General features: G+C 32.1%; 1 protein-coding gene across 1 annotated transcript in view; it reads left to right on the forward strand.

Annotated features, from left to right (window-relative positions):
* The window catches only part of LOC127726788 (uncharacterized), an 85925-nt gene that overhangs the window by 28494 nt on the left and 34052 nt on the right, over positions 1 to 23379 (forward strand). Inside the window, exons 10-13 of the mRNA XM_052234243.1 lie at positions 9205 to 9462; positions 10589 to 10846; positions 12418 to 12675; positions 13681 to 13941. Of these exons, the coding sequence (XP_052090203.1) occupies positions 9205 to 9462; positions 10589 to 10846; positions 12418 to 12675; positions 13681 to 13941 (1035 nt within the window). The remainder of the gene's footprint in view (positions 1 to 9204; positions 9463 to 10588; positions 10847 to 12417; positions 12676 to 13680; positions 13942 to 23379) is intronic.

Below are 23379 nucleotides of genomic sequence, written 5' to 3' on the forward strand. Positions count from 1 at the left end.
ACTCTCTCATCTTGCAATAGTATTAAAACATTCGACTTTTCTACACTTTACACAAGTATTCCCCATTCCAAACTAAAAGACAAATTGAAAGAGTTGGTATTACTTTGTTTCATTAAAAAGAATGGCGAACGTAGATACAAGTATCTTGTCTTGGGGAGGGATAAATCCTACTTTGTAAAGAATCACTCTGATTAAAACAAAAAATTCTCTGAAACTGACATTATCAAGATGCTTGATTTCTTGATTGACAACATATTTGTTACGTTTGGAGGACGTGTTTTTCAACAGACTATCGGAATTCCAATGGGAACCAATTGTGCCCCTCTTCTTGCCGACTTGTTTCTTTATTATTATGAGGCTGACTTTATACAAGAACTTCTTAGGAAGAAAGATAAGAAGTTAGCAATGTCCTTTAACTCTACGTTCCGCTATATAGATGATGTTTTTTCACTAAATAATACAAAATTTGGTGACTATGTTGAACGAATCTATCCCATCGAACTAAAGATAAAGGATACTACAGATACAGTTGAGTCTGCCTCATATCTTGACTTACATATAGAAATTGACAATGAGGGTCGGTTGAAAACAAATCTTTACGACAAAAGAGATGATTTCAGCTTCCCAATTGTGAACTTTCCATTTCTATGTAGCAACATTCCAGCAGCGCCTGCATACGGAGTATATATCTCCCAATTGATACGATATTCCCGGGCTTGTGTTTCCTATCATGATTTCCTTGATAGAGGATTGCTGCTCACAAGGAAGCTATTAAACCAAGAGTTCCAAATGGTGAAGTTGAAATCATCCCTTCGTAAATTTTACGGACGTCATCACGAGTTGGTTGACTGTTATGGAATAACCGTTTCACAGATGATATCGGATATGTTCATTATGTCGTAACTACAATACCCTTCCATTTTCACGAATGTGACTTACCGAATTAGACTATTTACCGGATTTGTAATAACATAAGCAAAACGACGGTTGCCACATGTGGAGCAGGATCTGCTTACCCTTCCGGAGCACCTGAGATCACCCCCAGTTTTTGGTGGGGTTCGTGTTGCTTAGTCTTTAGTTTTCTATGTTGTGTCATCTGTACTATTATTTGTCTGTTTGTCTTTTTATTTTTAGCCATGGCGTTGTCAGTTTGTATTCGATCTATGAGTTTGACTGTCCCTCTGGTATCTTTCGTCCCTCTTTTAGGCCTAGCTGAACATCATGTAAAAATTTTTAAAGATTTGAACCGTTGGTAAAAAAGATATGGCCACCCAAATATGGCATGAGTCACATGCTAATTTTGGTCAATTTTTGAAGTTCCAGAAATATATGTATAGGGGTATACATGTTATTTAATTTTTTTTAAATTAAGCCTCAATTGACAACAGCATAGTTAATAGTGATGAATCAGGCAATTTTTAGTTAATTGATACCCTTTACTTGTAAGTTTGTGTTTCTAAATTTAAATTTTAGTCTAAAATAAAAAGGGGGCTCTTAGATGAAGGAACAAAAAATGACTATGATTGGTCGAATATTTTAAGATAAAAATGTTAATTTAAAAAAATGTGTCGTTTATTTTTTTTTTAAACCATTTGTAGTACTTAATCAGATTGTTATTCTCGCAAAAATTTATAACAATTTAACCGTCAGATTGTTTTCAATTCAAGATAAAAAATTTACCCCCACCCTCAATAAATAAGAGCAAGTTCCGTTCTGATAGTTCATTTTTTTTTCTTTTGATCTAGGCCTTAGATATTTGGCATGTGGTTGTATAGTCATGAGGTTATGTGTCTTGTATCATGATGACCTTCATGTGACCTGCAAATTTGACCTCAAGGTCAACTTAATGTATTTCTTTGCAAGAAACACAACCAGGCAATAAAGTCTTCGTCTTTTGATCTATACCTTACATCATTGGCATGTGGATGTATCATCATGAAGTGGTGTGTCCCTTACAGTTTCGACCTTCAATGTTTTATATAGAGTCAATATTCAGTTAACAAATACATATTACACAAGCTCTTATCGACCATACAACAATATAGACACACATTATGACATATCAACAAATTCCATGCACACGGAATACATAAAGGACATGTAATTACATAAAAAATTAAAAAAAGGTATAGTTTCTAGTGAGGCACAGTGTGCGTACTTAACTACTCCACAGAATGTTTTTTTTAATTTCACATACAGAATTTGCGTGTAAAAGTACATGAGATAATATAATAAAAAATGGAGTAACCGTTTTTCCTTTTTGAGATAAGAGCTGTTGAAATTAACAGCATGAGACGCCAAAAATATACAAAGGATATACAGGGAAATTCTTATGTAGTCTTAGATGCATCATTTTTCTTATTAGTGCTTATTGGCTTTGAACTAGCTGTCAGTAACTATGAGTACTCTCAGATATGTACTTAGTTTCTTTTTGTTGTTGGGATGTACAAGTACCCGGCCACGTTCACTCTGTGTTTTGTTATATATATTTCCATTTGTATCCATCTGATGAACTAAGCCTTTTTCAACTGATTTGTATAGTTCGTTCTTATGTTGTACTGTTACACCACTGTCCTAAGGTTAGGGGGAAAGTTAAGATCCCGCTAACATGTTTAACCCTGCCACATTCTGTATGAATGTGCCTGTCTCAAGTCAGGAGCCTGCAATTCAGTGGTTGTCGTTTGTTACTGTGTTACATATTTGTTTTCGTTCATTTTGTGTACATGAACTATGTTGTTAGTTTTCTCGTTTGAATTGTTTTACATTTAAGATTTCGGGGCCTTTTATACAGACCTTCTAATATTCAAACTGACCAAACGCACGATACACGCACGCACGATACACGCACGGTTAATGCACGATGAATGCACGGTGAATGCACGATACACAAAACACGCACGATGAGCGACGAGCGTTACACGGAGGATTAACGAAAAATGAATGATGAATGATGAACTCACGATACACGCACGATGCACGCTGAATGATGAACACACGATACACGCACGATGAATGGTGAATGATACACGCACGATACACGCACGGTAAATGTTTCATTGACGAATGAACGATAAGCGCTTAATACATGATTCTAAAAGCCATTTTATTTGGATTGCATTTAGAATTGGTGTATAATAATGAAAATATATAAGGGTATACAAATTTTAGATATCTCGCTTTCCGTGTTGATTGGTCGACAATTTTACTTAACACTCCATGTCTTAAGGAGGCTCGAGGGTACAAAAATAAAAATAAACGGTTTCGTTACAAGTTTTTGTTTTTACACTATTAGTTGTTACTTTATGATATGGTACAAAAATCAACTAAAAAAAAAATCGATTCGTTTTGGCCCAAGATGACTTTTAAAATGTTTATATCATTGAAAAAGCTCCAAATTATCTCCCTTTGGTGCAAAAATGCCATTTTATGGCATTACAATTGAAATTTTTTTTTTAACCCATCGGTGACCTTATTATTGTTTTCAAATAAGCTGTACTTAAACTAAACAATTGTAAAATTTAAGCGATTTCTGTAATTTAGTTCTTTTTTTTATTTCGGTATTACCTATGTTTCTCCTATTAGTTCAACAGAAAAAAGTATCTTAACAAAAATGCATGCTTCTTTCAAAGGCAGATTGTGAGCTTAAATGAACGGTGACCTAATTTTTTTAATTTTATTTTTCTATTAAGTATATGATAAAGTTCATTTATAGAAAAAAAATAGCGAAATCGGATTATCCTATGTTAAAAAAAAATGGATTTATACCCTCGAGCCACCTTAAATAAATTAATTGTCGTTTATCGTTAATGTATTTCCAATATCAATGAGCGTTGTCATATTATAATTCCAAATTTTTAATTCCAATTTAAAACCAAACATTAAAAGATATCACAAAAGTTTTTTTTAAAACGAATGTCTAATATGATAAGGAGATTTGAAAAATCGATCTCAAATAAAATTCTAATTATTCAACTAAAAATAAATTGAGTTAAGTTTGTGTACGTATATATGATAACCCGAAGATTTACCATCGCTTCAACTCCAATATTCAAATAGAATCATGTGGTAGTTGAAATTATTCAGTGCAATAAATTTGTATCCGTCGTCGTCTTTCATGTATCCACTATTCAATATTCGTCATCTGTTGTTTATAGCAGTCGGGTCTCGCGATAGGTCTCCAAATTTAAGCCCCCGCTTAGGTAATGATCATTCGTAAGGGGAGGGGCTTTGTGTCTCAGGACAAACCTTTTATTCCTTCCTTAAAAAAACACTGAAGAATTTGCTATATTTTTTCATTTAATTATTAACCGATGAATATTAAATGATTTTTAACACATTGAAAAAATAATTTTAAGGTTAAATAAGCAGACATTAAACTCTTTCTTCTAAAACTTTTAGCATTAAAACCTAATTGCATGAAATTGAATTAGTATGTTATTATCAGTCTTATAACTTTTTTCGGATGACCTTAATAATATTTACCTATACAATGATTTTTTGACAGAATTTTATATATTGTAGAATACGTTCTTTTTATCGACACATTAATTGCTGCCGTAATTGTTATTTTTCGCGACGTCAAACTGTGAAATATCGGGAAAAGATGCTTTTTTCGAGATTTAACCATTAGCTTAAAAACGGGCACATGGGCCCCTCTTTTTAAAATGACGTTTGGCTTGATACTGTATGAAGATTATTCGTTCCAACTTTAATGGAGAAATAACCGACTTTTTTCAACTTGACAAATATACAACAAAAATGACGGTTTTTTTTCTAAAATCAATTTCTTTTAACAAAAATTAAATAATAATAAAGAATTTTTACACAAATGTATAGCCCAATTTTGAATGAAGATATTCCTGATTTCAAATTAGCATATGTTTATCTTTTGAAACAAACAAGTTAAGGATGTCTTTTTAAAGGACAGAAATGTCCAAGAAACATAAATTTTAAGTAAATGTCGAAAAATTTAAACCCATTTATCTTTTAAATTTAGCACATGAAGATATAAACTTATTACATATTCAAATTGATTTTGTAAACATTAGCTTGTATGTGAACTTTCGTGAAAAATCACTGTTGGTTTAAACAGAGACATATAATACAATTTGTATTATATGTCTCTGATTTAAAACTGTATCGTTTGCCAATAATTGCCCTAAAGCTAAATGTCATCGCCAGATTATAAGGGTCTGAATGGGGATTCATTATTTTTGTATTCTATCATTGTATGCAATTTTTTCTATTCGTTATAACTTTTGCCGATTATTCTTTATTCCATATATTCTAGTACCTCATCATTCTCTTTTCTATATATTTGTCTGGTTATTTTCTGTATAATTTTTTTTTTGTCAATAATTTTTTATTCTGTAAACCCCCATCCACACCTTCATGTATAATGGAAGACGATAAACATGTTAGTATACATACCACCCGTTGTCACTTCTCACCTGACATACAAACCACATGTCTCACCTGAATTCATGACTTATATATATATTACGCAATAGAATGTACAATTATCGATATAGTAAATTCAGTAGAATCTAACCTGTATCAACGCACTGGCTTGTTAAATGTATTTTGATCTGACAACAAGAATACATTTGTTTATCATATTTTTAGTTTATTTAAAATTGATAATTTAAATGGGGGATATGTCAAAGAGACAAAAACCCGAAAAGAGCAAATCACAGCCAAAGTCCACCAGTTATATTTGATCACGTTTTAGTTTCGAAAAAGGCAAAAACCATCGTATTTTCAAAAAATCTCTAAAAGGATGATGAAAGTTTTAACGACCTTGACTGGCTATACAGGCTGAGCCCTCGCACGGCCAATCTCTAAAAGTTGCCGAATTTAAGAGCCTATATCATGTATATCAAGAGTTATGCTTTACCTAGCTTTAGGGGTTTTAAAAAATATGCATTTTATTTTAGGAACCAAATTGTGGCTTCTTTATATTTATATCAAAATTGAAATTCAAGGCAGTATTTTGTCGAAGAGAACAATTACCCAGAGTGCAAGGTGCGAGAACAGTTTTGATTTTCCCTTAAATATTTTTATTGAAGTGACTAATCTTTTGAGGTTACGTCACGGAAATATATTTTAAATGAACAGGTGCAACTGGATGCATCCCTAAAATCAAATTAAAAATATATATTTATATAAAATGACGGGTATTCGTCAATCAGACAGCAATCCAACATAAACACGAGTGGGTTACCTGACATCTAGAATAAGAGGTTTAAGCATATCCCGCGCTGGTATCAACTTTCTGAGTTCTGAGTAAAATTCAATATACATGTAGGACTCTGAAACGTGAAATATACGAAAGTTTTGTTTACGTGCGATTGAGAGTGGCATTCCCTAAATACATACGGGTCCACAAACTATTCTTGATATAATATAACGGTAAATGAGGATCTCATTAGAGGAACAAAGTAAAGATACATGTTGAAGCAAGAATAATTTCCACATGTAGAACATCAAAAAGGACGATCTCTCAATTAGTATATGCAACTGTAACAAATACGTCCATAGACAATGACACTAGTAAATGCTTTATATACTGACATTGAAACAAATATACTGCTCATAATAATTGCACATCTGTAGACTTTAATCTAGGTATCCCGCGTTCTTTGAGAACTAGTGAAATAAAATACCGTTTCTTTTCAATGAAATATTGTTGATGTTTTTGGCAACTAAAGCAGCAACATTGTCGTTATTAAATAAAAATATATTTATTATTATTAAATTTTTCGCTATCTGATAATAGATTATAATGTTCATTAAAATGTTTAGCTTGATGTACCATGATTTGTCTTAAATCTACATATAATGGGCATTTTAAAAGGACATGAAGTTCATCTTCAATAGTAGAGCTACAAAACATGTCATCTCGTGGACTTCTTTTCTTTCATACCTTCCAGTTTCTATTTTTAGTGGAGCTACCCCACATCTAAATCTTGCAGAAGCACTTCTGTTTTAAGTGACAGAATATTTTTAACAAGCAACAGTTGTTCAACAAAATTTTGTTCAGCCTACTTCGCTCAGTTGAATATAAAATCCAATTTTAACTGTTCTGTCGTAGAAATGTCATCATGTTATTGTTTGTACGTATCTAACATGTATCATTATATTAAAATGTATCAGTTCCAGCCAAGACTCACTGAATAAACACGAAATATTTACAGACAGATAAATAAATTTTACACAAAAAGTCATAAATCTGAATGAACGTTATGTACGATGAAGTTAATTAAGAGTTCTTAAGAAAAAAAGTAAGAATATAAATTTTATTTAAAAGTCGGAACATATAAACACTATAACAGATAAAATATAAGCTTTGATGAGCTCTATAACCGACTATCATATAAAAACTACAACGAATGAACAATACACGATTAGAGATGAACGATTGACGAATGCACGTTACACGGTTAAACACGATTGATGAACGCATGATACACGGTTAAGAATGAATGATTGATGAGTGCACGTTACACGGTTAAGAATGAATGATTGATGAGCGCACGATACACGGTTAAGAATGAATGAACGATACACGCACGTTTCACGAAAAACACACGGAATGATGAATGATGAGCGCACGATTGGTACACGCACGATACACGCACGCAACACGAACGATACACGATGAACGCACGGAAAAATTGTCAGTTTGAATTTTAGAAGGTATGTAGCTGACTTTGCGGTATAGGCTTTGCTCATTGTTGAAGGCTGTACGGTGTCCTATAACTGTTAATTTCTGTGTCATTTGGTCTCTTGTGGAGAGTTGTCTCATTGACATTGGCAATCATACCACATCTTCTCTTTCATATTTAATTCAAAATTGCATTCACTAATTCGGAAAGATACACACAAGCACAACAAAAGAAAAGAAATTTTGCTATCCCTTCGAAATTAGAATTTGATAAAGCAAAACTCACATACTTTATTTTTATCATACATGTCCAGTTTCAGTTTCAACCATGATTCTAAATTTAGAATTTACTTTCCCCAAAAATTGTGGACGGAATAGAAGACACCAGGTCCTGTTATTTTTTTCTACACCTGCCAGGATAAGGGTCAAAAACAGAGAGTTGAATGATATAGTGTAATGTTTCGTGGACTGAATCTGATGGGTTTTTTTTCTTCTTGTTGTCTTTGTTCCTCAACATGTAAATGAGGCACTAGTGGTTGGTTATCGCCTTGGTATCTTCTGACTTTTTATATGAATATAAATCATGTCCGAAATTTTCAATTGCATAAAAAAAACAACATGTCAGCGTTTTTTTCAACACACAAATACACATGTCATGTATAAACTATTCGTAACCTACAATTTTACACTATGAAGTGTATTTCATTCAAAACTGCGGTTTTCAAAAAAAAAGTAAAGTGGAGTCAATTCTGGTTTGATTTTAATCAATTTGGTACGAATAGAAGCATAATTATCCTTGATTTATTCATTTATTGTTAGGCTTTTCACTTTTTATAATTTTTACTTAATTATATTATATGTAAGGGCTGTTATGATCCTTTCTGGTTCTCTTCATTTGCCACTTTGAAAAAATCTGACCTCCTGGTTTTCTTTTGTAAATTTATTTTACCTTTTACCTTCAATTTTTTTTCTTTTTTGTCTCTTTGAAGATTCATTTATGGAAAACGTGTAACTTTAAATTGATTAAAAGATTAAATAAATAACAATAGGTGAACATCTGCTCTTAGCAACAAAGTAAACATTCTGATCAGGATCTTTTAAATTTTTGCATATTGCATGTGATTTTAAAACGCTGCAATGAAACAGACCATGAATTAGAGATATCTTTCTAATGTGTTGTGTACCCCCTTAAAAGATACATTTCCATTCAACAGAAATTATTTTTTACCAGATTCTAAGATTTACCTATTATTAACAGTAACAGTTATGTAGAAACGTATACCAACAACATCGATCAGCATACACGATATTTTTCTATAATGTAACCGATTGTGCTCTAGGAGCCATTTATTAGTCATCACTTAAATGAATATTATTCAACATTTTCACTTAACCATATATATATATTGTTTGTGGTAGTATTAAAGTATTGATGTGTCGTCGTTATACTCTCAATCTGGCTTTAGCTATTAAGGTTTGATGTTATTTCAAGATCAATATTTTTAAATGTTTTAAAATAATCTTTTTTTCTGTTTTAGCAATGTTCACATCGGAATTGTACCCAATGAAATGTATAGAAGGAGAACACCTACAGTTGAAATGTTCAGTTTATTCGGAAGACGTTTTTGTGGAATGGTCTAAAGGCGGTGCGAGAATCAACGAGTATGAGAATATAGTAATTGAGAGTGACGAAATGCACCACTGTATGACAATTCAACAAGCTAAATTGAGTGATGCTGGTCAATATATTATAGTTGCGGGAAACGTACGAAAACAAGTGACAGTAAATGTTCAAGGTAACATTTAAAAGATAAAGATTAGTATTCTCATTCTGAATATCAAACTCTTGCTTCTTTTTTTTTTTTAAATGTCATAATGTAGAATTTTAAAAAACAAAATGCACCATTTGCGAGTTTGAGCCTTGTATTTCAAAAACTGTAACAGATTGATTAACAAACACAATCAATTCACTAAAGATAATAGATGACTCCTTTAAATAATTTTGCCTTTTGATGGAGAATATTTTGACCACATTCTTAGTTTTACCAATTATAAACGTAATTAGTTATGAAAAAATGTATAGCAACAGAAATGACGAGCAATAGACGATATTTTCCTTTAATGTGACCGATTGCAAATATAATACAAGCCCAAACGAAAAAATATAAACAAGTCTAAATTGAAAACAACGTTCAAACCTATGATTGCGTTCGATAAAAACTGCAATTTTTATACGTGTGCATGCAAAACAAATTTCTTGGTAGAGGGGTCTAAATCAGCACAAACAACATTTTCCAAAAGACAAATTGAGTGAAAAAGTATATTTTAACAAAACGCATTTGACTAGCAGGTCGAACAACTGATGTTCTTAAAACCTGCTGACTGCCATTGGCGATTGCCAAATAAACGGATCACAAGATGTAACAAAATAGATCTTATTATTAATTTATTACCAAACAGAAAACAATAAACTTGCGGAAAAGATGGTATACCGCAAACATGAGGTGCAAAAATTTGTACACCATATCCGGATTTCGACAATTAATGTCCCTTCAGTGATGTTAGGAATCGAAACGGTATTTGGAAGGCTATATATAATTTACCTCAATTTAGATCTATTTTGTTACATCTTGTGATCCGTTTATTTGGCAATCGCCAATGGTAGTCAGCAGGTTTTAAGAACATCAGTTGTTCAACCTGCTGGTCAAATGCGTTTTGTTAAAATATACTTTTTCACTCATTTTGTCTTTGGAAAATGTTGTTTGTGCTGTATATATATATATATATCATTTGCTGTAATTTGATAGTGTTGATGTGTCATCGTCAAAGTCTTAATCTGTGTTTAGCTATACATATTTAATATGGTTTTTTTTCAATATAAATAATTTCAGTTGTTGTCAAATAATGTATTTTTTGTTTTAGCAATGTTTACATCGCAATTCAACCCAATCAAATGTATAGAGGGGGAAAAGCTACAATTAAAATGTTCAGTTTATTCGGAAGACGTTTTTGTGGAATGGTCTAAAGGCGATGTGAGAATCAACGAGTATGAGAATATATTAATTGAGAGTGACGGAATGCACCACTGTATGACAATTCAACAAGCTAAATTGAGTGATGCTGGTCAATATATTATAGTTGCTGGAAACGTACGAAAACAAGTGACAGTAAATGTTCAAGGTAACATTTAAAAGATAATGATTGGTATTCTCATTCTGAATATCAAACTCTTGCTTTTTTTTTTTTAAATGTCATAATGTAGACTTCATATGATGAAGACACAATCTTTCAATCAGTTTCATTGATGTCTGGAGCTGGCATGTCAGTAACTGCTAGTAGTCTGTTGTTATTTATGTATTATTGTCATTTTGTTTATTTTCTTTTGTTTCCTATCCTGACATCGGACTCGGACTTCTCTTATACTGAGTTTTACTGTGCGTACTGTTGTGCGTTTGTTTTTTCTACATTGGCTAGAGGTATAGGGGGAGGGTTGAGATCTCAAAAAACATGTTTAACCCCGCCGCATTTTTGCGCCTGTCCCAAGTCAGGAGCCTCTGGCCTTTGTTAGTCTTGTATCATTGTTAATTTTAGTTTCCTGTGTATAATTTGGAGTTTAGTATGACGTCCATTATCACTGAACTAGTATACTTATTTGTTTAGGGGCCAGCTGAAGGACGCTTCCGGGTGCGGGAGTTTCTCGCTGCATTGAAGACCCATTGGTGGCCTTCGGCTGTTGTCTGCTCTATGGTCGGGTTGTTGTCTCTTTGACACATTCCCCATTTCCATTCTCAATTTTATTTTAAAACAAAATGCACCATTTGCGAGTTTCAACCTTGTATTTCAAAAACTGTAACAGATTGATAGTCAATTTATCAAGCAAAAGCAATAAGCATGAGACAAGATTAACAAAAACAATCAATTCACTTAAGATAATAGATGACTCCTTTAAAGAATTTTGCCTTTTGAGGGAGGATATTTTTTACCACATTCTTAGTTTTACCGATTATAAACATAATTAGTTATGAAGAAATGTATAGCAACAGAAATGATGAGCAATACACGATATTTTCCTTTCATGTGACCGATTTGGCTCGAAGGAGCCATTTATTCGTTATCATCTACTTTTATTTTTGACAGGAACAGAAACATTGTTTTGATTTGTCGGAAATAAAAATATATATGAATTTCATAGAGAGGTTAAAGGATAACTTCGATGTTTTTATTCAGAAAATTAATTGCATGTTTTTCATTCATATTTTATCATTTTATCTTCTTAACAATAATGAAACAACTTTTGAAATGTCATGCAGATGATTCATTGTCTCAGACCTAAAAATGGCATGATCAGGTTTATTGAGAAATGTCATTTTCAAATTAATATATACAGCAGATAAGAGATCTCCATATAATCTACAGCTATATTGATTAAATATACATTTAATGTACAGGGTATATTGTTTGTTCCCTGCGGCTTGATGGCGTTGTAAAATTAAAATTATTGGCTACATTACAAATAATAATCCAACTAGGTTTCTAATTATTTAGTTTTTATTGAAAACTTAAATGAATATTATTCAGCATTTTCACTTGACCATATATATAAATATATTATTTGTCGTAATTTGATACATGTAGTGTTGATGTGTCGTCGTCAAAGTCTAAATCTGCGTCTAGCTATAAATATTTAATATGGTTTTTTTTTCAATATAAATGATTTCATTTGTTGTCAAATAATGTATTTTTTGTTTTAGCAATGTTTACATCGCAATTCAACCCTATCAAATGTATAGAAGGGGAAAAGCTACAATTAACATGTTCAGTTTATTCGGAAGACGTTTTTGTGGAATGGTCTAAAGGCGATGTGAGAATCAACGAGTATGAGAATATATTAATTGAGAGTGACGGAATACACCACTGTATGACAATTCAACAAGCTAAATTGAGTGATGCTGGTCAATATATTATAGTTGCGGGAAACGTACGAAAACAAGTGACAGTAAATGTTCAAGGTAACATATAAAAGATAAAGATTGGTATTCGCATTCTGAATATCAAACTCTTGCTTCTTTTATTTTTAAATGTCTTAATGTAGACTTTTAAAACAAAATGCACCATTTGCAAGTTTCAGCCTTGTGTTTTAAAAACTGTAACAGATTGATAGTCAATTTATCTAGCAAAAGCAATAAGCATGAGACAAGATTAACAAAAAACAATCAATTCACTTAAGATAATAGATGACTCCTTTAAATAATATTGCTTTTTGATGGAGAATATTTTTTTACCACATTCTTAGTTTTACCAATTATTAACATAATTAGTTATTAAGAAATGTATAGCAACAGAAATGATGAGCAATACACGATATTTTTCTTTCATGTGACCGATTGGGCTCTAAGGAGCCATTAATTCGTTATCATCTTCTTTTATTATAGACAGGGACAGAAATATTGTTTTGCTATTGTCGGATATAAGTATACATATGGATTTCATGGACTTGCAAAAAAATAACCTCGATTTTTTATTCAGAAAATTCTGTTTCTGTTGCTTTTTATTTCATTCATATTTTATGTCATATAAAGATAATAATGACACATATTTTAATATCAGCGGAAGATTCATTGTCTCAAAACTACATGGCTTGATCAGGGCCATTGAGAAATGTCCATTTCTAATTAATATATACAGCAGATAAGGGATCTCCATATAATCTACAGCTATATTGATAAATTAAAACAAACATTGCATGTATAGTGTACTTTGTTTGTACCCTGCTGCACAAGTTTTGGCAAAAATAATGGTTCCATTGCAAATAAGAATGCAAAAACATTTATAAGATTTACAGAAAACCTTATTAAATATTATTCAAAAATGGTAATTTACAATATATATATTTGCAGTAGTATCGATGCTTTGTTGTTATAGTTTCGATCTTCTTTTAGCCAATAAGTTTTATAATGTTTTTTTTTATAATGATAATGATAAAGTATCAATCTACCAATTATTATATGTTTTAGAAATGTTTACATCGAAATTCAACCATTCAATAAAATGTATAGAAGGGGGAAAGTTACAGTTGAAATGCTCAGTATATACGGAAGATGTTTTTGTGAAATGGTCTAAAGACGAAGCAAAGATCAAACAGAATGAGAATATATCAATTGAAATTGATGGAAAAGATCACTGTTTGACAATTCAACAGGCTAAATTGAGTGAAGCTGGTCAATACATGATGGTCGCTGGAAACGTACGAAAACAAGTAACAGTAAATGTTATAGGTAACATATAAAAATAAACAAATATTCCAACCTTGAACATCAAACTCTAGCATGTTTTTGTTAATCCATGTTAATGTTTTGTGAATGCTTTTTAAAAAATGCCTAATTTGCAAGTGTTTGCTTATATCTCAAAAATAAATAGAAACTACATAAAGCAAAAAAAAAAAAAAAAAAAAAAATCAGAAATACACAATGTGTAAAACTACTGTGCTCATCGAAAACCTTGGTTGATTCATTTTATGAGTAAATGCCCTTCAATGGATATTTGTTTTCCAATCTTTTAGTTTTGCCCTTAGCCATGACAAGTAGATATGAAGAAACGTTAAACAGCAAAACAAACTAGCAAGATATGCTGTTTCAGGCTCTTATTAGTTAAAAATTTTCCAAATGTTGGACAAGAATAGAACAATATTTTATTAATCATGATGATGTTTGAAAGTATATAACATTTTTTTTTATTTATTGTGCACAAAGTTCTGTTCTGGTTTGATTGGAATAAAGATGGAATCTGTTGGCTGATAACATCAGTGACTTTATTTTCTATAACCGGTGTGCATAATTTTTTTTTTTATTTTAAATTTGTATATTTCATACTTAAGATTTACCAAAAAAGGAATTATCAAACATGTTTTGAAATGTCATGTAGAGGATCAATTGATTTCACACTAAGAAGGCTCGATCAGATTTATTGCGAACTGTCTATTACAAACTGATAGGATCTCCATATCACAGAAAGCTAGGATAATAAATTAAAAACAAATATACACTGCACGTAGTTTTTTGCAAAATTAATGATTCGATGAATAGAAAGATAGGACTGTTTTTTTATTTGAAATAATTGAAAACTTCATGAATATGTTTCAACATTTTTACTTGACCAGTTATATAAATTGCGTAGCTAGCTATAACACAGATTTAGTCCATCATTTTTTACATAAGAAAATGCCTGTACAAAGTCACGAATATGACATTTGTTATCCATTCGTTTGATGTGTTTTTGATTTTGTCATTTGATTGGGGACTTTCCGTTTTTAACCCATTTCTCTGACGTCAGTCTATTGTTCTACTGTCGATTATTTTTCAAGAATCCACTTAACACTGTGTTAACATGTAATTTCAATCGTTTGAAGGAACTGAATTAGATTGAAATTAAGTTCTTCTAGTTGTCTGCCCGTAGATCGTTATTCGTTTTCCCGCGCTTCATGGGATATCACCATTCAGCACGACAGGGAAGACTCGAATAGACGTGTTTCACCGTTTATAGCAAACATGGATTTAGATACAACCTCTGAAGAAATCTTTGCGTACAGTTTTAATCGTCAAAAGCAGGATATTGAAGTTCTTGAGGACACCAAAATCAGCGAAAAGATAAATAGTTTGCGCGACAAAATTCATGACACAAACCAATGTATGAAGTCCCAAGTCAAGAAGTGGAAGTCGGACTCCCAGTATAAATGGCGTTCTGAAGGTAAGAAAATTCAGTTCAATTGTAATACCTAGAATTTACAAGATTTAACCCAAGCTCTTTGGGCTATTGACAATGGCAAAGTTGACTATGCTAGAGGCATTATTGCATCATGACCCGAGAGGTTCAAACATAGAAATAAGTTAATAAAGTTCGCGGATACTTCTGATGAAGGGTGGGATACAGCTCGCCTGTACGAGGCAAACCCAATTACTATCGATTCAAAAGATAAATCCAAGGTTATCAGAGCTGAAAACAGGGCCATTATGAAGAAAAAGTCAAAGAGCAAACCAGCAGCCTAACATCAGCAGATTCCTGCCACCTCTAACACTAACTTCAATCCTCAACAGCCCTTTCAAGGGGATCAGTCGTCTTGGTATGGAGGTTTCCCGTATGCCCTAGACCAGTACGCTTGAAATCTCAACGCGGACCATGCTTCAATTGTGGGTCTTACAACCACTGGAAAGTTAACTGCCCCTTCTAAAACAACAATACAGCAGCATCACACAAAAGAAACTAGTTTTATAAAAGATGAGTATAATTTTGACACAAGTTCTTTAGAAAATTTGTCTGAACCAACTTTTACACATGATTATTTCGAATATGAGCAAGATGGTACTAATATTTTTGTTAAGGGTAGGCTGAAGGAAAATATCCTATTTTGGATAAATATTGGTGCTTATGGTTATATTATTGACACTATAAGAGATGGTTTTAAATACCATTTTATTTTATTCCACCGTCTACGTATTAATATAACAATTTATCAGCTTTAAATAATTCCGATTTTGTACATACAGCTATTCAGGATTTATTACATAGAGGTTTGATAGTTCAGTGTGACAAACGACCTTTTGTTGTTAATCCTCGTACTGTATCAGTGCAATCTAATTCAAAGAAAAGATTGATACTTGATTTGAGAGCGGTTAAGAAACATTTATGGCAACAGAACGTTAAATTTGAGGATATGAGAACTGCTTAACAGCAAATTAAATTGAACTATTCTATGTTTAATTTTGATGTTCACTTAGCTTATAACCATGTTGATATTTTTGAACCACACACAGAGTATTTAGGTTTTCATGGATCATTAATGGGTATCCTACATTTTTCAAATTTCTTGTTTTACCATTTGGATTAGGAACAGCTTGTTTTCTTTTTACTAAACTGACTAGGCCGCTTGTAAAGAATTGGCGATTTGAAGGTAAACAAGTCATTATGTATCTTGATGATAAGTTAGGTATTGAACAAGATCTAGAAATGTGCAAGATTGTGTCAGAACAAGTTAGGCTAGATTAAGTTAAAAGTGGCTTTGTACCGAATGCCGAAAAATCATTGTGGGAACCTACTAAACGTCTGGTTTGGTTTGGTTAGAAACATTTATGGATACAGAGTATGGCTTTTATAAATTACCAGATAATAGAATAAATAAGATGATACATTCTTTTGATGACATTATATCTTGTTTGACTGGGCGCAAAAGCATGTACGTGAAAAAAGTTGCATCTGTTGTGGGTCAGATAATATCTACATATTTAGTTATTGGAAATTTAGTTTATTTAATGGCTAAACATTTAACTATAGACGTGAACACATCTGCGTCTTGGTATTTTATTTTAAACTTTCTGAATCTAGTATTGCACAGTTCTGGAAACTGTATATTAGTGAAGTAATGTAAATAGATATAAGAAGATGTTGTATGCGTGCCAATGAGACAACTCTCCATCCAAGTCATAGTTTGTAAAAGTGAACCATTATAGGGCAAAGTACGGTCGTCAACGCGGAGCCTTGGCTCACACCGAACAGCAAGCTATAAAGGGCCCCACAAATGACTAGTATAAAATCATTCAAACGGGTAAACCAACAGTCTAATCTATATAAAAAAAGAGAAACGAGAAACATTTATGAACCACATCAACAAACGACAACCACTGAACATCAGGTTCCTGACTAAGGACAGGTGCAAACAAACGCAGCGGGTTTAAACGTTTTAATAGGTACCAACCTTCACCCTTACCTGAAACAATAGTGTAACATCACAACATAGAAAGACACACTATAAAATATCAATTGAAATGGCTTAACTCAATCAAAAGACATATGAAAATAAACAAGTGAATATACACTGAACGAATAAATTTGAACTATGACACAATGTAAATACAAAATCAATTTTAGTGTTGATGAATCATGTCATAGTATTATCTATAGCGACGCTAATGATACAGGCTTTAGAGGTTATATTGTAGAAACACCCAAAAACATTGCACGTGGTATGTGGGTTGAATCAGAACGTAGAAATAGTTCAACTTGGAAGGAGCTTTCAGTGGTTAAGAAAGTTTTGTTGTCATTAATACATTTTATATCTGGAAAAAAAGGTCAAATGGTTTACAGATAACCAAAATGTTGTGAGCATTGTACGCATGGCAAGTACGAAAACTATTTCACAAAATTTAGCGTTTGACATATTTAGTTCATGTTTGAAGTACAATGTCAACAATGATATAGTTTGGATACCTAGGACACAAAACGAAAAAGCTGATTTTTTTTAGTCGCATCGTTGATCATGATGATTGGGGAATATCATATTATATGTTTCAATTGGTAGAAGCATTATGGGGACCCCATGAAGTGGATTGGTTTGCTTCTTCCCACAATTTCAAGGTACTGGTATTTTATTCAAGATTTTGGAATGAAAATTCTTCCGGAATTGATGATTTTACAGTAGATTGGTTTGGGGTAAATGGTCTGTTTGTACCGCCGGTATTTCTTTTACCACGTGTTTTAAATTACATGAGACAATGCAACGCTGTAGGGAAATTAATTGTTCCTTGTTGGCCATCCGCAAGTTATTGGCTTATGTTATGCCCAAATGGGGGCGATTTTACAGATCAAGTTATTGCATATGTAGAATTTTTTATACTCCTGGTAAAAACAAGAAGGCCATTTTTAATAATACTGATCTTACATTTAAGATGTTAGCTTTGAGGCTAGATTTCAGAAATATAATACTAATATGTATGAAGGTTGTAAACCTATTTTGTTGATGAAGCTGTTTATGCTAATCTGAATTTTACAGATGATATTTTGAAGGCTATATTCATGATACTAGCGCCTTGTATGTGTACTAACTTTACGATGCATTTCTGAATTGGTTTCAATTCAGATTTTGGCATTTAGGCTATAATTGGCCTTGTTGAGAACTAATATTCTAACAACTACAAATGCTTATGTCCAGTATTTAAGACATTGTACATAGTCTTGTGAGATGTACTAACAAGTATTTGTCTGTTGGTAGTTTATATCTTTTGAGATGATGTTATTATTTAATTATTGTTTATACATGTGTTTTTGCAGGCCTATGAATCTGAAATTAATTTTTTGCCACCGATTCTGCACACCAATGTTGATGTTCTTATGGATTTACTTTGCGGATCTAAAGCTGACAGTACCGTTAAAACTTATCATGCAGGTTTTATCCGTTGGAAAAAGTGGGCCGTTCATAATGGTAGAAATGGTTGCGATATTTTACCAGCAAAACCCTTACACGTTGCATTATATTTATCTTCATTATTTCATAAAAGTCACACTGCTAGTCCGGTTATTTCAGCATTTCCGATCGATTATTTAAAAGACATGGTAGATGGCACTCAAAGACAGCCAAGAACGGTTATATTAAAGACTTTTTAAAAGATAGATTAACTGTTTCTGTAAATTTAGGTTTATAACCTAATATTGACTTTTTGTTTTCAAAGTGAACTAAATTCTATAAGCAAGATAAAAAATCTTATCGCCCGTTCTTTGAAGTTCGGCACATGGCACTGTCGTGTGGGTATTCAATTTGAAATTTAAGTTTGTTTTCCTTAGCGTTATGATGCTGTGGTTATGTGTATAGAGATGGGTAGTCTATGGGCGTTAGTAATAGACGTGTTACGAAAAGGTATATACTTGACGCTGATGTTGACAAATTAGACTTTAAATGTAGGGACTGTGTCAAAACATTGATTATCGATTACACACTCAGGTAAAATTCAATTTGCTTGATGTTAACAAGATATCCTGCACACTTCTTTCGTTCATTTGAAATCATATGAATTTAGAAAGATTATTTTCTGATATCATTGCTTATGCTGAATAGACGGGAAAGGTGTATGTGTGTACGGGGGAGGGGGTTGATGGTAATTCAAATATGCACTTCTAGATTTAAAAAAAAAATATCACATAATAAGCCAGTTTGATTTTTTTTATATTAATTACTGTTCTTCGAGCATAATCATCCATTTGACACTCTACTTCTTAACCTAGTTCTGAAAATGTATGAAATATTTGTCACTGAACGAACAAAAAACAACAATCAATCGATCTCTACTAAACCCACACAAAGCTCCACAGTCTGGTCTTGTTGATTTTGAGTTTAAAAGTTTTTAAGCGTTTAAAAGCGTGTTCAACAAATAACCGAAATCCTGAACGATAATCGCAAGTTCACTTTTTACATTATATTCTTTCTGCTCTTGGTCTACATGTTGCTCTACGTTTACAACGCCTATAGAGGGTAACGAGCTGAGAACGACATGCGGTATATTTCATTACATAAGGGGGAAATCTAATACCGTACCTGATCAATTGAAGGCAGTAAATTAAACTGTTGTTGAACATCATCATGTTGTCCTACGATACTACTGCGTGTGAATTTTACAAAAACAATGTAAAAGATTCCTATGTATCGTCCACAAAAAAACATGCGTATGTATGCAATGACGGTATCTGGAATACAACCGTGCCCGAGGTTCTGTGTGTGTTCTGTAAATGATTGTGATGTTGTTTTTTTTATTTTTGGAAGGGGGGGGGGGGGGGGGGGGGCTAGGATAAAAAGTTCTGTCCTGCATAATTTTTAGTTGTAATCTCTGTCCTGTTTTTTTTTATTTTTCACTCTATTCGGTCCTGCCTTTTTTTTATTAGTTTATCCTGACTTTTTTAACATAAATTGTCATCCTGCCTTTTTTTGGCGAAGTTGCTCATCCTGCCTTTTTTTACTCAAAACTCCTGTCCTGCCTTTTTTTCAAATTTCATCCTAGCACAATCAAATACAAATGGCTTCATCATATATCAGTATGAAGTTATAGCATTTGTCAAAATCCACAACGTTCAACTAACCTTTGAACTCGATTTAAGTTTTAAGATAAAAAGTTCTGTCCTGCATAATTTTTAGTTGTAATCTCTGTCCTGTTTTTTTTTTTATTTTTCACTCTATTCGGTCCTGCCTTTTTTTTATTAGTTTATCCTGACTTTTTTAACATAAATTGTCATCCTGCCTTTTGTTTTTACAAAGTGTCTCATCCTGCCTATTTTTTGTACTCAAAACTCCTGTCCTGCCTTTTTCTTTAAATTTCATCCTAGCCACCCCCTCTCTTTCCCCCCATAAAAAATCAAATGGTAGAATTTTTTTGTAACACGGCAATAAGATCAGACCTCGGGTAAACATCCCTTTAAAATTAAATGGTCAGTCGCTGATGATTTCGAAAACTCAAAAAATAAAAAAATACTAGTAGCAAGTAAATATTGATTTAATTTAATTTAGAAGGGTTGATGGTGGAGCGGGCGGTTGAAGGGGTCGTTTCTCTCATCTATTAATTCTTTTTCTCGGTTTTCTTTCTCTTTTTTCTTCTGAATTTTATATTCTTTCTGCAATACTCTTGCCTCCTTCAGTGTTCCAAATGAGATAAATGTTATGGATTCATCTTGTTTATCCCTCAAGGAATTATTGTTATGGACTTTTTGTTCCATATGTAATGAAATGTCCATCATAAAGAGATTAAAGGGAAGTCAGTTATAAAGAACAAATATACGTGGACATCAGTACTATGCAATCAGAGACGCAGTATAAACTCCAGATTCAATTGGTACACAGGTTATTTAAATCGTGATTTCACTTTTGTGTTTTGATACGATACCCACATTTAAAGTCTAATTTGTCAACCTCAGCGTCGAGTATATATCATTTCGTAACACGTCTTATTGTAGAATAAATGTAATTTCAATCGTTTGAAGGAACTGAATTAGATTGAAATTAATGTCTTCTAGCTGTCTGCCCATAAACCATTATTCGTTTTCCCGCGTTTCATGGGATATAATTATTCAGCACGACAGGGCCAACTCGAATAGACGTGTTTCACCGTTAACATTTTTATCTTGCTTGTGTGAATTTATTTTATGCTATATTTAATGTTTTGATTTCAGAAGTATTCTAAAATTACTGAGCAGACTATGTTTTGTCGACATGATATTATGTATCATAATGTGCAATTAAAATCAACACATGGTACTGTCGTGTGGTTATTCAATTTGAAACTTTAGTTTGGTTTTTATTAGCGTTATGATACTGTGGTTATGTGTTGAGAGTTGAGTAGTCTATGGGCGTTAGTAATTGTAGAAGAATTAACTTATATCATAACTTTAAACTTTTAAATTACGATATTTTATCCTTTCAAAAACGAGTGGCATATGAAGGGTTCGAACTTGCGCGTATTTTCTTCATAATCAGTAGAGTCTCCAGTCTATGCATGATACCACTATACAACGAGTGCTGACATTAATAACTATTTAAATAACACTCTTAAAGCGCATAACTGTCAATACATGTCAAAAACTGTTTTTTTGTCTCATAGATAATTCGCTTTTGTTATTTAATAAAATATATATATTATGTCTGGATTTGTTCATGTTCTTTTCAAATTTATTTAAATTGTTTTATTTTGTGCGTTATTTTTTTAAGGAAGATTATGTTCTTCATTTGAACGTTCTTGAGTATAGTTATATAGCAGTATGGAAATATAAAATGAATACTAGAGAAAAATAAATAAAACATTTTTCTTTAACATCATAAAAAAAAAGTTTACTCTTGATTTTAGGTTTGAACATTGGTCGATTGTCAACATCGTTATAACGAACTGATGATTCTTTATACGATTGTGGCTATTACACACTAGTTCTTAACACTATAGAATCAAGGAACTGTATATATTAGTACAATTCTTTGATAAAAATAAACATTCATATGCCCATTACACTTGTGACTTTTAACGTACAAGGACTTTTCTTTTCATCATATTAAATGCTTACTTATGGTTTTAGTCTTATAATGATATCATGCTCTCAATATTTTTTTCTTTGTATGATTATAAATAGTCCACATATACATCACGTCAACATTGAACGGACCTCTAATTTGAATAAAGTGTGACACATAAGATATGACCGTAAAACTACTTCTTTGACTGTAAAACCAGAAACAAAATCATCGCTTTTATATGAAAATGAAATATATAATACTTCTAAGATTAAAACAATATTTTGTCAAGAAAAAATTACAATGAAAAAAATTTCATTCCGGATACAAGGTTTAAACTTGACATTGTTAATACCACAGTTATGTCTTTCGGTACCACGACTAGACGATCACGGTTATGAAAAGCTTGAATGTAAAACTAAAAAATTGACATAATTATACATTGTACATCAGTAGCAAGAGCAATTCTGCTGGGGATTGAGAATGCGCACCACAAATAATACTAGTTTATTGACTGGTTGACAATGGATGCCAAATGTAATAACGCTTAAATAATCTAAACTCAATGAAAGGGAAACAGTTTAAACAAAATTCATGTATAATTGTTCAAATAAGACCTCATGCAAATAATTTTATTTGTTTCGGAAAGCAACATCGGCTCGAGCATCATTACCTGTTAGTATTGTGGCAACTACGCTTAATTTATGTACATGACTTTGTACGGCTAAATTGTAGCCAATCCTTAATCAGCTGTAAACAATCACAGATTGCTAAATACTATATATGTAAATTTTAAAAGTTTCTAAATTTTAGTTATTAAATTTTTTTAACTTTTCAAAAAAAGATACATAAATTCTGTATATTAATATTTGTCTTTTTGAATAAATACCAAAATCTATATATTTTT

The sequence above is a fragment of the Mytilus californianus genome, unplaced genomic scaffold (assembly GCF_021869535.1).
Source record: "Mytilus californianus isolate M0D057914Y unplaced genomic scaffold, xbMytCali1.0.p SCAF_18, whole genome shotgun sequence".
NCBI classification, from domain to species: Eukaryota; Metazoa; Mollusca; class Bivalvia; order Mytilida; family Mytilidae; genus Mytilus; species Mytilus californianus.